Raw genomic sequence first — 15,516 nt, forward strand, 5'->3', positions numbered from 1 at the left:
ATCGAACTGCCCTCCGCTTCCTCCTACATGGATATCCCCCACCTGATCACCCTCATCAAACAGCACGGTATCGATGCTGTACACCCTGGCTACGGCTTCCTCTCCGAATCAGCCGAGTTCGCGCGACGGGTGTGGGAAGAGGCGGATGCGGCCGTCGTGGGGCCAGGGTGGGAGATTCTAGAGCAGACGGGAGACAAACTGAAAGCGAGGAAGTTGGCAGAAGAGTGTGCGTGATTGTCTTTCTTTTCCTTTTCTTCCCCCTCGCCTTTATCAAATTCGTTCACATTCATCCATTCCTTTCTTTTCACTCAACGTTTCCCACCACCCTCATCCTTTCATTCCATCTCACCAATGCAAATAGCCTCCTTCCCTCCAACTAACCAGCCCACCACATGCAGGCTCCGTCCCCGTCACCCCCGCCCTCCTCCACCCCACCTCCTCCATCCCCACCCTCGGCGCCTTCGCCCGCTCAACCGGCTACCCAATCATGATCAAAGCCGTCGACGGCGGCGGCGGACGCGGCATCCGGCTCGTGCGGTCCGACGAGGAGCTGGAGCGGCAGGCGACGCGGGCCATCGAGGAGTCGCCGTCCCGACGCGTCTTCGCGGAGCGGGCGCTGGTGGACGGCTACCGGCATGTCGAGGTGCAGATAGTGGGGGACGGGCGAGGCGGGATCCGGCACCTGTGGGAGAGGGAGTGCAGCGTGCAGCGGCGGTGGCAGAAGGTGGTGGAGGAGGCGCCGAGCACGATTGCGGACAGGGGGTTGGTGGGGGAGGTGATTGGGGCGGCGGTGAGGATGGCCGAGAAGGTGAGTTTGGCGTTTGAGTTGCTTTCCACTATCTTTCCGTTCCAAGTCTTGCCCCCTCTTTTTCTTTCGTCGTCCTAGTTGGGAAAGAACTGCGCATCTCCCCAACACCGGGCAGCCCAACCATGCTAACGAACCAAACCCCCGGTCCACCAGCTCACCTACTTCTCCCTCGGCACCTTCGAATTCCTCGTCCACCCGCTCACCCGCACCTTCACCTTCCTCGAAATCAACCCGCGCCTGCAAGTCGAGCACACCGTCACCGAAGCCCTCGTCCCGGGCCTCGACCTCGTCCAAACCCAGCTGCTCCTCCACCAGGGAGCCTCGTCCTCGTGCTCCTCCTCCTCCGCCCTCCCCTCCCCACCACCACCACCAGGGACCCCCCCTCCCCCCCTCCACGCCATCCAACTCCGCCTCACCGCCGAAGACCCCGCCCGCGACTTCGCCCTCGTCAGCACCACGCCGCACCTGCACCTCCACCTCCCCGACCCCACGGGCCCCGGGGTCCGCGTCGACACGCACCGCCCCGACGGTTCCGCCGTCGGCACGGATTTCGACCCCTTGCTCGCCAAGATCGTCGTCGCGGCGGCGGGGCGCGGGGCGTGTGTCCGGAAGGCGCGGCGCGTGTTGGCGGAGGTTGAGGTTGATGGCGGTACGGTGACGAATGTCGGGCTGTTGAGGGCGGTGGTGGCGAGTGGCGCGTTTGGGAGGGGGGAGTGCGATACGAGGTGGTTGGAGGGGAGCGTGGGGGAGTTGGTGGGGAAGGGGGAGGCGATTGGGGGGGAGATTGCGAGGGGGAGGAAGGAGGGTGAGAGTGGGTTTGCCGTGTGGGAGAAGGCGCGGGCGAGCGGGGGTGGTGGTGGTGGTGGTGGTGACATGGCGGGAGCGGCGGTGGGTGGTGGGGGGAGCAGCTCGACCGTGTTGTTTAGGAAGGGCGATGCGTGGAACGTCGCGCTTGAAGCTGCCCCGTCGTCGTCGTCGTCGGAAGGCGCGGCAGAGGTGAAGAAGGCGACGGCTTCTGCTTCGGCGTCGGCGGCACCCACGCATCATTTGGAGCTCACGCGTGTGCTGCGGAACGATTTCCCGTCGTCGTTGTCCGCCGAGGTCGTCTTCTCGAGCACTGCGGCCGACACCGGTGCGCCATCGTCATCGTCGCCATCGACTCCCTACGTCATGCACATCGCGGCGACGACGACGTCGTCGAGCGCGGCATTGTCGCAGCATAGACGTGGTAGGCCCGACGACCCGTCACACGTTTGTATCCCGTTTGCCGGGAAAGTTGTTGAGGTGTTGGTCGATGACGGAGATATTGTGAAAGAAGGAGATGTGGTCTGCGTGGTGCGGCAGATGAAGATGGAATTGGAGGTAAGGAGTGCTCGGACAGGGAGGGTGACGTGGGTCTTCGAGGGAGAGGAAGGGGATGAGGTTTCTGAAGGGACTTTAGCTTGTGTACTGGAACTGGAGAGCAAAGAGAAGGCGAGATTGTGAGGACGTGATACAGTTGAAGGAATATAAGGAAGACATCAGGTTTATGACTCGCAGTGGTGAATGGGTTTGAAAACAGATAGTTTGACCAGTCTTTTTCCATAAGCAATTGAGGTAAGGGTCCAGACGTAGATGTAGACTTTCTAGGTCTTCATACATAATTATTTAAGCAGTTGTCCGTAAGTGGACATGAGTTTCAAGACTTCACTTGTGCATCCTAACATAAGACTCAGCGGCCTACGTAAGCAGAGTGTATTGCCTCTTAACTTGATTGTTTTTAGATCCGCTGTGCTATGTCTTAAAGCATTAGGTGCAGCTCGCTTCGTTGCTTCTCTAAATTGTCTGAATAGAGCCACACCCTCTTCAAATGCTGTTATATCCCTTCTCCGGGTCTGAGAGCCTACTAAATACATGCGAAAAAGAAGCAGATAGTTTGAAGTTGTAAGAAGCTGTCAAAGTATAAAGAGAATCCAAGCTTATTATCTAATAGCACCGCTGCAGCTGTTCGTCCGAGATGCGGAGGATCCAGTTCACGATCAGATACCACTGTTGGATAACCAATATGAAAAGTGTAATTTATAAAATTTTCTTTTGATTGTTTTGACTTTTTGCTATCTAATGTTTTGATATTAATTGGCTTTACGCTATCTAATTTTTTGATGCTCATTTGCCATCTATGATTTTTGTTGTTTCGAAAGAAGATTTATCCAGAGCTGAGGGTTTTGGGTATACCGTAACAGAAAACGCCAAAGAGGAGAGTACCGCACCACTGCCTGGGCCCGAAATCGCATGCATGCCCAGAACACACATCCCTCGCATCAGCCCGACTCATGCTTCTTCTCGATATCGGCCTCTTCGCCGTCATTTCTCGTCTGCACCTCGGAGTCCACAGTCTTCTCCTCGTCCTTCTCCGCCCCCTTCTCCTTCTGCTTCTTCTCCTGCATCGCCGCCGCCTCCTCGTCCCTGACCTTCTTCACGCTCTTCCACTCGATAACGCTCGAGCCGAAGATGCTGAAGCAGGTCATGGCCAAGGCGACGGTGAAGGCCTTGACCAGGGCGCCGTTGTACGCCTCCAGCACGGCGGGGAGCGCGTCATCGCTCAGCACGTTGCGCAGCTGGGTGGCGCCGGCGCCGACGACCTGGGCGGGGCTGACGTTTGCGGCGAGGGCGCGCACGCCCTGGACCAGCTCGTTGGTGAAGACGTTCTGGCAGACGGAGACGAAGACGGCGCCGCCGAGCTGCTGGCCGAAGAACATGAGGGTGACGCCGACGGGCACGTCTTTGCGGGGCAGCACGCACTGGACGGCGATGTTGGCCTGCTGCATGCCCAGGCCGAGGCCGAAGCCGAAGAGCACCTGGTAGCCGAGCCAGGCGGGGCGGCCGGTTTGGGTGGTGAAGGTGGTGATGAGGCCGGCGCCGACGGCGGCGACACAGCTCGACGCGAGCAGGAAGGGCGCGTAGTAGCCGGTGCGCGACACGCAGATGCCCGTCAGGATGCTGGCGACGACGAGCGACAGCACGACGGGCAGCAGCATCAGCCCCGACGACACGGCCGACGCGCCCTTGATGGCCTGGAACCAGATGGGCATGTAGTAGACGATGCCCATCATGGCGGCCGCGTTGCAGAAGATGAACCAGAAGGCGCCGGCGACGGTGCGCTGCTTGATGATGCGCGGCGCGACCGTGGCCGTGTCGTTGCGGTTGACGGCCTGCACGGCGACGAAGGCGGCGATGAGCAGCGCGCCGAGCACGAGCAGCGCGATGATGCGCGCGTTGCCCCAGGCGTACGTCGAGCCGCCCCACTGCAGCGCGAGCAGCAGGCACACCATGCCCGGCACGAAGAAGAAGTTGCCCAGCGGGTCGAGCTGCAGGATCTTGTCCTTGGCGCTCAGCGCGGCGTTGGTCGGCGGCGCCGTCTGCTTGAGCACGAAGAAGACGACGACGGCGACGACGGCGCCGATGGGCAGGTTGATGTAGAAGCACCATCTCCACGTGGCGTGGTCGGTGAAGGCGCCGCCGAGAAGGGGCCCGACGACGCTGGCGATGCCGAAGAGGGCTCCTGCCATTCCCTGGATGATGGGACGTTTGCGGAGTGGGACGAGTGGGATGGTCAGAAGAATGCCGCCGGAGAAGACGCCGCCGGAACCCATGCCGGCAATGGCACGGCCCACGATGAAGACGGTCGAGTTGGGAGCTGCACCGCAGATGGCCGAACCGGCCTCGAAGAGGAAAAGCGAAGTCAAGTACACGACCTTTTGGTTGTAGAAGGTGTAAATGCGTCCGACCAGCAGCTGGGTTGTACAGCCAGTCAGCATGTAAGCAGAGCCGTACCAGCCGACATCTCCCAGTGAGTGGAATTCATTGGTGATGATGGGAATTGCGGTTGCAATGATGGTCCGGTCCTGTCGGCGCAAGTTGGTTAGCCCTTCGGGGTTCCGCATCAAGGGATGAACAAAGGGCTGAGATAAAGACAGATTGACGTGGAAGCTTACCAGCGCGACGACGAATAGACCGAGATATACGGTAATGATGATGGGAACAGCAATGCGCGCAGGCGGGTACGCGAACTCGGATGCTGGCTGGGCTTCCACATCTTTGGGCGTCTCTTGGACGCTGGATCTGTCCTGTGGGTGTTTTTCCGCGTCGCCGCTTGTTGGCGAGGGCTGAGTTGAGACGTCTGACATGGTGTCGCTCATGTTACGCTGAAGTGTTTGCTGACGGAGAGCGTGGTGGCTGAGCAGCGGAAAGCAGCAAGGGCGCAGGCCAAGCTTAATAGTCGGTTCCCGACGGTAAAGGAGGTAGCAAGGTCAGGTCTGTTGTTGCAAAAAGTTGCAGCCTTGTGGCGGACGGAGCGTCGCGTCCAGCTTGTGCCGACCCGATGACTTGCATCTCCGTGCTGCAGGAAGGAACAAAGAGGCGTGCCGCGCGGGCCTGTTGCTAAGCATTTTCTAGCGATTGACGGCGGCGCGGCGTGTCTGAGCTTGTCGACTCCAGCAAGGAGGCGGGCTAGTGCTCCCGCGCAGATGAACACGCGGGACAGCAGGCGGGGGAGGGGACCCGACCTGCTCGGCCAACGACACGCCGACGCGCCGAGATCGCAGCTGGCCGGCCAATCAGCCGACGCTGACGGCGAGATGGGGCGGGCCCGAACGGAGTGGAACACAGCCCGGACGGAGACTCGGGCCCACCGCTGCCTCAAGTACGCAGCTCTCCCGCTTTGCGCACTTGCTCCTCCAAAGGCTGGCCCGCGAGCCCGTCTGTAGCCTCCGTCTCCGTTTGTCGCTGCCCTCTGACTCGCAATGGACGCGCCTGCCGACCCGAAGCCCGCGCTGCAGGCTGCGCCCTCAGTCCAGTCTCCCGCCCCCGTGCGGCCCGTCGAGCCCCAGGTGCCCACCCCGACGTCCTCGGACTGCGGTCAGCCCTTGAAGCCCAACGCATGCATCAGCTGCCAGCGCCGCAAGGTCAAGTGTGACCGTCTGGAGCCGTGCTCGTCATGCAAGCGCTACCGCGCTCAGTGCGAGTTCCGCGACCCTGCCCCGCGCCGCAAGAGGAAGCTCAGTGACGAGGACCTCCACGCGAAGCTGGATCGCTATGAGTCCATCCTCAACAGTTTTGGCGCGCGAGTCGACGCAAGATCCGAGTCTGCGTCTGCCGAGAGGCCCGTCTCCACTGTGCCAGCACCCGCCTCGGCTTTCACCCCCTTGAACGCCCCCCGTCCAGCATCATATCACAACACTCCCTCTGCATCATCCCATGAGGCCCTTCCAGCCCGGCCCTCGGCCGTTGCAGCTCCCCCGCCCGAGGAAAACGGCCGCCTCATCTTCGAGAAAGGCAGTTCCAGGTACCTAGAAAACAGTCTCTGGAAGGGCATTTCCGACGAGTTCAAGAGTCCAGGTGACATGCTACGGCTTCCTGCTGCCACTGCCACTCCGACTGCCAATTCATCCACCGAGGCTCCTGCCCTTGTCGCCAGTGAGCTTGTCCTCGGACTCATGCTGAACCCTCCTGGCAGCCTTCGCCTCCTCCATCCCCAACCGCCGCACATCTTCCTTCTCTGGCAGGCCTTCCTCGACAATGTCAATCCGCTGATAAAGCTTCTGCACGCGCCCACCGTCCAGCGTCAGATTCTCAAGGCCACCACCAACCTGGACGCCGTCGACCCGGGTATCGAGGCTTTGATGTTTGCAATCTACACCTTCGCCGTCGTCTCGTTGAGCCCGGAGGAATGCCAGTCAACTTTCGGTGAGAGCAAAGCTGAACTGCTCCCAAAGTTTCAGCATGGGACAAAGTTGGCCTTGCATCGGGCCGAGTTCCTGCGGTCATCCCAGCTCGTCGTCCTGCAGGCTTACATCCTGTACCTGGTAAGCAACTGGCCCCACTCTAACACTTTTACCTCACACCGGCTGTCTGTACATGTGAAATGCACGGAGAAGTATACCATCTCCTCGAGCAGCTAGACGCAAAGAGAGTGGTGGTTTCAGATTCATGTAGCAGCATCCGCAACACATCAGTGCTGACTTTTGTTGCAGCTAGCCATGCGCCCCTACTTTGACATCCAAACACTTTGGTCCTTATCGGCGGTAGCTGTTCGCATGGGCCAAAGGATCGGACTCCATCAAGACGGGAGCAAGATGGGTCTTCCGCTCTTCGACATCGAGATTCGCCGCCGGGTTTGGTGGCAGCTCATGCCGCTCGACATGCGGACCGCGGAGCTCGCAGGCGGCACCGCCTCCGTGTCGGCCAAGCATTGGGACGTCGAGCTTCCCCTGAACTGCAACGACAGCGACCTGGACCCGGACATGAAGCAGCTCCCCGTCGAGCACACGGGGCCGACCGAGATGTTCTTCTGCAACATGCGCTACAACTTCGGCAAGTTCTGCAAGAAGGCGCGGGCGGGGCCGTACTTCGACCTGCGGCCGTACGGCGAGGAGGACGGCATCACCAGCCTGACCAGCAACAACGTCACGCTGCTGGAGAAGGACCGCAAGATCGAGGCGCTCGAGAAGCACCTCGAGGAGCACTTCCTCCGGCACTGCGACCCGTCGGTGCCGCTGCACTACCTCTCGGCCATCGTCGCGCGCTGCGCCCTCTGCGTGATGCGCCTGATCGCGCACCACCCGCGGCGCTACTCGGACAAGGGCATGAGCCTGCCGCAATCCGAAAAGGACTTCCTCTTCCGCACGACGCTCAAGATCGTCGAGCTCGACAACCTCGTGCACGGCGACCCCAGCCTGCAGCGCTTCATGTGGCACATGGACGCCTTCTTCCAGTGGGAGGGCTTCATCTACCTCGTGTCGGAGCTGCGCGCCCGCACGTCGCCGCACGACCCGGACGTCCAAAAGGCCTGGTTCCACGTCAACAAGGTGCTCGAGAACCACTCGGACATCCTCGACATCCGCCGCAGCCCGCTGCACCTCGCCGTCGCCAGCCTCGCCGCAAAGGCCTGGGCCGCCCACGTCCAAGACGCCGTCCGCCAGGCCGCCCCCCAGCCCGCCCTGCACGACTACCGCGCCCTCGAGGTGCTCGTGTCGACCCTGCGCGAAGCCCGCTCGCGCTCGCCCCCCGAGCCGTCGTCGTCGTCGTCGTCGATGCCCCAACATCAGCAGCAGCAGCAGCAGCAGTCGTTGTCGACCCTGACCGGCTTCGGCGGAGAGCGCGGCGCGTCGGGAGCGCAGAACGGCGGGGCGGGATCGGCGCAGGACGACGGGGCGGCGGAAGAGTGGGGCGCGTCGCTGCCGAATGGCCTGGATGCGAGTCCGATGGATTGGGACATGTGGGACGATATGCTCGCCGAGTTTGGCCTGGGGATGGAGGTCTTCGGTGGGTATACCGTCACGAACAAGTGAGGTCGGGGGAAGCGCGCGAATCTTGCGATCGATCCTGCCGGGTGTTGGAGAGGGAGTGTGGATGTGGAGGGGTTCTACGGGTGCCCTGATCGGAATCATTCTACCGAAGTCTTGATTCCAAGAGGACGTAGAGGCTTTTGTGACGATGATAAGCCCCCGTGTAGAAGCTCACGGACGAAGGTTACGAAATAATGGTCAGTACGTATATATATATAGCGTTACGTCATCGGCTTCCTGCGGTCCATTTAAAGATGTTTTAGAGGGAAAAGATACCTTTTATCGAATGCTTCTGTACCGTACCTAGCCGTGCTTTTACTGCTCAACCAACTGCCCCTCTGCAATTGTACCTGCTGTTGTAGTACTCAGCGAACCGGCCCCACAAGGATGCAGCTCTTCTGATTGCGGTAAATGTCCACTTCCACCGGAAACACATTTCCCATTCGAGAACAGCAAGCGATGAACTATCCTCATGCTGGATATCTTACGAAAAGAGGAACGTCGTCTTGACGCTCTCCAGGCCCAATTGACTTTTACACTTGCACCTGAACGAAAAACAAACCGACTCTATCCCTTGAGCGCAAGCTTTCTCCCAAGACATTTACTTCAGCAGCTTCCTCACGCTGGTCTCCATCCAGAGCTTGGCATACTCGCGGTGCGCGAGCTCAAACCACCAGGGCAGGTTTCCCTTGACCTTGCCCTCGGGCGTCGAGTTGAAGAAGAAGCTCTTCATGTGGAACGTCGCAAACTTGTCGTCCTTGTTCACCTCCATCGAGAAGATGCCGTCCGACGGCCGGGGTCCGGCATTCAACGGGGAGTCGCCGCAGCGAACGGCCACCTAAAAGGAAGAAACGAAATCAGCCATCACATCGCATGAAAACCCCGCGAATCCCACAACATGCTCGCGGGGGCTCGCAAGCAAACAGGGAAGGGAAACCCTCTCTCCATCCCCCCCTCTCTCTCACACACACACTCACCTTCCCCGGCGCGCGCTCCACGACCTCGAAATGATCCGCAATCTTCGTGCCGAGCTTGTAGTCGCTCTTGGCCAGCTCCTCGCGGTCCCACAGATGCTCCTGGCGGCCGTCGAGCGCGCGGTACTTCTTCTCGAGGAAGCGGCGCTGGTACGCGAAGCCCAGCCCGGACCACACGCCGGCGCAAAAGTCGCGCGTCAGCGCGTCCACGTCCTCCGTCTTGAGCTCGCTCAGCGGCACGCGCCGCACCGCGTGGTCGACGCACACGGGCGGGTTGTCCGACGGGTTGCGCTGCTTGAGCAGAGGCGCCCACGTCGCCCACGACGGCGACGACGGCGAGAACGGGACGAAGTGCGTCTCGCGCGTGTAGAGCTTCCAGCCGGCGCCGACGGCGGCGGCGCCCGCCGCGGTGGTGGTGAGGAGCGATTTGAGGATTGCCATTGCGAGTCGTGGTTGGTTTCGAGGCCAATTGAAGTTCGATCCGGGGGGAATTGGATGGTTGAAGGCTCGGGGAATCGACGATTGGGAGGAATTGGATGGAGAGAAAGCGTGTGGCGTGTCTCTGAAGAGGCTGGGTGGGAAGGAAAGGTGGAGCGGAGCAGGGCGAGCTCGCGTGCTGGCACAGCGAACCGGGTGATGTCGTGTGTCAGCAAACGGCGAGCTACGTACCCTCGGATCGTCGGCTGCGTTCGGGTTTCCGAGAGAGCAGCAGCAAGAGGGAGGAGCTTGGACCTTCGTCGCAATGGATGGCACGATGACCCCGCCTCGGTCGGGCCGCTTGGCGTTGGGTTTTTCCACGGCGGAAACCCGACGGCAGTGGCGTCTGTGCGGCACGGGCTAGGAACGCGCGAGACGCGACTGCCGTGCAACAGCAGCGCGTCTCACAGTAGTTGTCAGCTTTACTCCAGCCTGGCTCGATGGTTCGTCACGACTACGCACGAAGACCAGCTCTCGATTAACGGTCAGTCCACGGCTCATCGGCAGCCTGTGCCAGCGTCTAGATACAAAGGATTTACAAAAACCATGCCCCGACTCCACCCGCCAGTCAGAACACCTATCTCTCCCGACTCGCGCTTCTCCGCCGTGAGTTACCATCGCTCACCGGACGCCGTCACAGCAGAACGATGAACGCAGAAGATGGCTTCCGCTACTCGACCCTGGACCCGCGGCATAACGAGATCCGTCTGATCAAGCTGCAACCCGTCCCCAAGTCCACCGACGGAGCCGGCTACCTCCCCATCATCAATTGCACGCTGCGCACTGCCAGTCTCGAAGATGAGCCGGACTACTGCGCCCTATCGTACGTCTGGGGCGACCCAAGCAGCACGCGTCCCATCCTAATCGATGGCAAAATCTTCCACGTCACGGTCAACCTGGAGGCGGCATTGCGGCAGCTAGCCGAGGAGCTGCGGCAGCGACGGAACAGCCCGACCTGGCTGTGGGTAGACGCCGTGTGCATCAACCAGCACGACACGACGGAGCGGACGCACCAGGTGTGCCAGATGGACCAGATCTACCGGCGGGCGTCGCGGGTCGTCATCTGGCTGGGGCCCAGCACACCCGACAGCGACGCCGCCATCGCGACGCTCGAGACGGTCTACTCGATCGCGCAGACGTCGCGTACCAACCACTGGGTGCGCTCGTGGCCGCTGTTCCAGTTCCAGGAGGCGCCGCGGCCGGAGACGTCGGCGCACCGCATCCAGGCGGCGCTGGACGAGGTGCTCGCGCTGCTGCGAACGAACGAGTGCCGGGCGCTGGACGCGGTTGCGGCGCTGTTCACGCGCGACTGGTTCCGCCGCGTGTGGGTGCTGCAGGAGGTCGCGCTGGCCAAGGACGCCGAGTTGCTGTGCGGCGATGGGCGCATCCACTGGCGCCGCTTCTACACGGCCTTCTGGATGCTGTGTGGCCTGCGCGACTACCTCAACGCCGCCGTCATCTCGCCCCGCATCGTGACCACCGCCAACATGGCTACCGCCGCCTTCCTCGATGCGAAGCTGCAGAACGTCGCGTCCGCCGCCTTCAGCTGGGTGCTCGCCAGCAGCGACACCCCCCTCCGACAGTTTCTGTATTTCCTGGGAGAAAACGCCGACAACTCCCGCTTGGTGGCGTCGGACCACCGCGACTACTGCTTCGCCCTGCTCGGCCTGGCCAGTGATGTTCAGCAGCTGAAGATACGCGCCGACTACGAGAAGTCGTGGCGGGATCTGCGCATCAACCTGGCCAAGGCGTGCCTGAAGCACTACGGGCTCGAAGCGCTGTCGCACTGCAACATCACCGCCTCGTCATGGTATAGCGACGACGAGAATGCAGACTACATCCAGAGTGCCCCATCCTGGGTGCCCAACTGGGCGTCGCCGCACCTGCCCAAGGCCCTGACCGTCTACTCGCATCTCAACGTGCGCGGCGGCGGCGCCGGCCGCGCATACAGAGCGTCGGGAAGCCTGCAACAAGGCATTGACGACTCGTCATTCGACGCGCACGGCATACTGAAGCTCTGGGCCATCCGCGTCGACGGCGTCGATCGCCTCGGCGACGGGTACCCCACCGAGGAGGTCAGCTACAGGGACGGCGAGAACTTTGACTATCTCGCCGCGTGGCTGGAGGGACTGAGCGTCGTCCTGCCCGGTGCCAACGACATCTACGACTCGCCGGAGGAAGTTGTCGAGGCGCTGTGGAGGACGCCGGTTGCGGATCGCGCGTTTGTCCATAATTATGAGACCATACGCGCGCCGCAGGATTTGAAGGCTGGGTATATGGATCTGCTTAGGGGAGCGAGGAGCCGCGAGGCCATTCGGTACGCAGAAATTGCGCGGTACAAGCTCAAACGGAGGAGACCGTTCAGGACTTCGAGAGGTTTTATTGGAATCGGGCCCGAAGAGATTGGTGAGTGGGATTCCTTGTGGATACCTTTGGGCGCTGATGTCCCATTCGTCCTACGCGAGGCCGAAGACGGTTGCTGGGTTGTCGTTGGTGAGGCTTATGTCCATGGGATAATGGATGGCGAACTGACGGAGGGCAAGAGCGTAGCGATCAAACAGATTGAGTTAATATGAGATATCTTGTATTGCCAATTCTTTGGAGGGATGGATAATATCCATAAGCTGTCTTTTGCCTTTCTTTCTCATCACTTTTGACGTAAAGTCACCTCTGACTAATCAATTACCCGATCCGGCAACAAACCAGTTCATCTGTGACTTTTTCTACCTTTCGAGCCCCGCACACTGACATCATACGGCTTTACTCCCGTAACTCCGTTCAATCTCCGACGCAGCTACCCCTCCTCGCCAGCTATGTGAGACTATTTATTTGACACGGTGCACACCACCAATATCTTCTTTTAGCGGTCAAGCAATCGATCAGAAAGTTCAAAGCAGCAGCAACAGAGAAAGAATAATGTCGCCCACCTCCGTCTTCGCCGCCAACAACACGGCGCTCATCACCGGCGGTGCCAGCGGCATCGGCCTCGCCGTCGCGCAGCTCTGCCTCAAGCACAGCATGCGCGTCGCCATCGCCGACTGGAACACCGACACGCTTGCCAAAGCGGAAGAAACCCTCGGGCGGGGCAAGGTCGACACGTACCAGGCGGACGTCTCGAAGCCGGAGGCGTGGGCGAAGCTGAAGGACAGCGTGCTAGAGAAATTCGGCGGCGGGAGCGTGGATTTCCTGATGCTAAACGCCGGCGTGGGGATGAAGGGGACGTGGGGGGATGCGGAGTACTTTGAGAAAGTGTGTCCCTGCCGATGCCACCACCACAAACCCGTCCAGGGCATTCCCAAACTGACAAAACACCAACAGACCCTCTCGACGAACCTCTTCGGCGTGATCAACGGGCTCAACGCCTTCGTCCCGGCCTTCCGCTCCGCCGCCGCGGCCAACAAGGACAGGCCCGCCGCCATCGTCATCACCGGCAGCAAACAGGGCATCACCAACCCGCCCGGCAACGCCGCCTACAACGCCTCCAAGGCCGCCGTCAAGACCCTCGCCGAGCACCTCGCCTTCGACTTGCGCAAAGACGCGCCCTCCACCTCCGTCCACCTGCTCGTGCCTGGCTGGACCCACACCGGCATGACCGGCGGCGGTGCCGTCAAGGAGAAGCCGGCGGGTGCGTGGTCGGCTGAGCAGGTTGCAGGGTACTTGTACGAGAAGATGGGGCAGGGGAAGTTCTATGTCATCTGCCCGGATAATGACGTTAGTGAGGAGACGGATAAGAAGAGGATGCTGTGGAGTGTGGGGGATGTGGTCAATGGCAGGCCACCGCTGACGAGGTGGAGGGAGGAGTGGAAGGAGGAGGCGGAGAGGTGGATGAGTGAGCAGAAGGTCTGAGTATGTTGTAGACTTGCAATGTAATGGACGGTTGGAACGTTTTACTGGACCGGCACATGCCATGGTAGGCTTAAAGGTGACATTCCACGACCTGCGCCGAAGCCACTACTTGAGATTACAGCCCTAAAGCAACTCTTACGAATCGCGGGTAAGCCCTGGCCACTTGGGTGGATGAAATGGTGGAAGGAGCGATGTGGACGGACTTGCCGAATTTAGAGATGCGCTTGCCGAAACAAGTATTTGGCATTGCCGGAATGTCGGGTAGCGGTCTCGCGCTCAAACGGGCGTCGGATTCGAGCGGTAGAAGTGCGGAAGCCCCACCTGCTCTCTCGACGCGATGAGGGCGAACAACACGTTGCACAAAGCCAGAGAGTCATGGGATTTCATTTAAACAATGCGAGGGTACGCATGCTGCAATCCCTACGCCGTGACGTCAGCCGGTGCACCTGAAACTCACTCGACCCCAGCGTGACTGCCTCTTTAATTCGCAACCCGCCCTCCAAAAATAACCACCGCCAGCTGGCGGATCCGATGCTCCCCAACCTCACCTGCATGCTGCACTGACAGTCGCTCCTTAACGACCCACTTTCTCCCCTTTCCTCCTTTTCACTCCTCACCATTCCCGGAGATCCGAACGCTCGCTCAACCTCAGCACACCTCACCACCATGGCTACCACCCAGCTGCCTTCGCATCCCATGTTCGACGTCATGTTCGACGTGCGCAGCAAGATGGACCGCGTCAGAGCTCTCGAGGCCGACAAGCAACGCACCTCTGCCGAGTTCGACGCCGCCCAGCAGAACCTCCAGGACGTCAAGAGCCGCGGCGAGGATCCCACCGACGCCGACATTGAGCGCGTGCACAAGGCCATGATGGACCGCGTGAGCTTCCACCTCCTCGTCCCTGCAGAGCAATACTCCAGCCTGCTCGTCACGCCGCGCCGCTAACACACCGCATCCAACAGACGAAAACACGACTCGCGATCATGTCCATCATGCAGGACATTGGCAACCAATCCGACACCATCTTCATGCTCCGCGACGACTACGAGAAGTACTGCAATGAGGTGCGGAAGTCGATGAAGCCGGGTGACAAGCCGCCTCCCATGGCCTCGCAGGTCATGAAGGAGATTGCAGAGGTCATGGATCTGCTGAAGACGGACGAATAAGCCTCGAGCTACGAGCAAACGGGTCGGGCAGGGTGCTAGGGGAAACGTGTTTCAGAGGCGAAACGGTATAATTCTGGGTCAGTAAGGCGTTTTGGGAATGTCTTGCTTACGGATCACCGGATTTGGCGCAAATCCCACATATTGGCGGGCATACCTACAGGCAAACATCTGGTGCTGCAGGAGGTAAAAACGGGATTTTAAGCCTTGGCTCTGACTAATGCACGACATCGCTTCAGCCTACATGTCAAAGAGCTATTAAACCAGTCAGAAGAATTCGATGTGTGAACGGATGCAAAGAGATGATTCCACGAGTGTCGGCTGCACATAAACGAATGTCTATTTTCAGTTGTTGAGGTCAGAGCCTAGGGATTTTTAGCGGATCAAAGCCTCGCACCAACCCAGAGAAAGCGCTTCCGAATTTAGCGTACCATGGCAGCTTCTTTTCAACAAACGACACGTATATGCCACTCAACAGTGACGATAGGCACCCTCGAGTTTCTTTTCTCTGTCCTTGCCGTACTGAATTTTCGTGATTGTGAAGTTTACCACATCTCGATCAATCCAACTTCCAGCCCAATACACAGCTGGGGCATACGCCCCGCCCTTAGACCATGAAATTCTTTAGTCTAATCAGCAAACGCGCACAGAAAGACGGTTCGATATCCCTTCTAGTTCTTCGGCTTTCTTCGCTCTGTTCCCTCGCTCCCTTACTTACGAAATCACGCTCGCTTTCGTAGAATCCAACACCTCCACGCCCAAGCCCAGCTTCTTCGCCCATGTCCAGGAAACTACGAGCAACGTCAACGACACCAGCAAAGAAAACACATCCGCCAACAACCCCATGCCTGCCACTGCTACCGCGACAGCGAGATCCCCCTCCGTGACCCCGACCACGACTACTGATACTACTACCAAACCAG

At 60.0% G+C, this 15,516-nt stretch overlaps 6 protein-coding genes across 6 annotated transcripts; 4 read left to right on the plus strand and 2 right to left on the minus strand.

Moving 5' to 3' along the window:
* Positions 1 to 3,108: 3,108 nt before the first annotated feature.
* Positions 3,109 to 4,986, minus strand: SLS55_009053 (uncharacterized protein; the record flags this gene model as incomplete). Its single annotated transcript, XM_066780457.1, has 1 exon — positions 3,109 to 4,986. One exon carries the CDS (start codon positions 4,984 to 4,986, stop codon positions 3,109 to 3,111), a length of 1,878 nt encoding a protein of 625 aa, XP_066629686.1.
* A 603-nt stretch (positions 4,987 to 5,589) lies between these two features.
* On the plus strand, positions 5,590 to 8,136 carry SLS55_009054 (uncharacterized protein; the record flags this gene model as incomplete). The annotated part of the gene is made up of 2 exons (XM_066780458.1): positions 5,590 to 6,651; positions 6,820 to 8,136. The coding sequence occupies 2 exons, from the start codon at positions 5,590 to 5,592 to the stop codon at positions 8,134 to 8,136; spliced, it is 2,379 nt and encodes a 792-aa protein (XP_066629687.1).
* Positions 8,137 to 8,734: 598 nt separating this feature from the next.
* On the minus strand, positions 8,735 to 9,548 carry SLS55_009055 (uncharacterized protein; the record flags this gene model as incomplete). The annotated part of the gene is made up of 2 exons (XM_066780459.1): positions 8,735 to 8,971; positions 9,111 to 9,548. The coding sequence occupies 2 exons, from the start codon at positions 9,546 to 9,548 to the stop codon at positions 8,735 to 8,737; spliced, it is 675 nt and encodes a 224-aa protein (XP_066629688.1).
* A 683-nt stretch (positions 9,549 to 10,231) lies between these two features.
* Positions 10,232 to 12,160, plus strand: SLS55_009056 (uncharacterized protein; the record flags this gene model as incomplete). Its single annotated transcript, XM_066780460.1, has 1 exon — positions 10,232 to 12,160. The coding sequence occupies one exon, from the start codon at positions 10,232 to 10,234 to the stop codon at positions 12,158 to 12,160; it is 1,929 nt and encodes a 642-aa protein (XP_066629689.1).
* Positions 12,161 to 12,602: 442 nt separating this feature from the next.
* SLS55_009057 (uncharacterized protein) lies at positions 12,603 to 13,430 on the plus strand (the record flags this gene model as incomplete). The annotated part of the gene is made up of 2 exons (XM_066780461.1): positions 12,603 to 12,608; positions 12,675 to 13,430. The coding sequence occupies 2 exons, from the start codon at positions 12,603 to 12,605 to the stop codon at positions 13,428 to 13,430; spliced, it is 762 nt and encodes a 253-aa protein (XP_066629690.1).
* Positions 13,431 to 14,096: 666 nt separating this feature from the next.
* Positions 14,097 to 14,596, plus strand: SLS55_009058 (uncharacterized protein; the record flags this gene model as incomplete). Its single annotated transcript, XM_066780462.1, has 2 exons — positions 14,097 to 14,309; positions 14,393 to 14,596. 2 exons carry the CDS (start codon positions 14,097 to 14,099, stop codon positions 14,594 to 14,596), a joined length of 417 nt encoding a protein of 138 aa, XP_066629691.1.
* Between the last annotated feature and the right edge of the window lie 920 nt (positions 14,597 to 15,516).

The sequence above is a fragment of the Diplodia seriata genome (assembly GCF_021436955.1).
Source record: "Diplodia seriata strain FDS-637 chromosome Unknown scaffold_9, whole genome shotgun sequence".
Classification (NCBI taxonomy): domain Eukaryota; kingdom Fungi; phylum Ascomycota; class Dothideomycetes; order Botryosphaeriales; family Botryosphaeriaceae; genus Diplodia; species Diplodia seriata.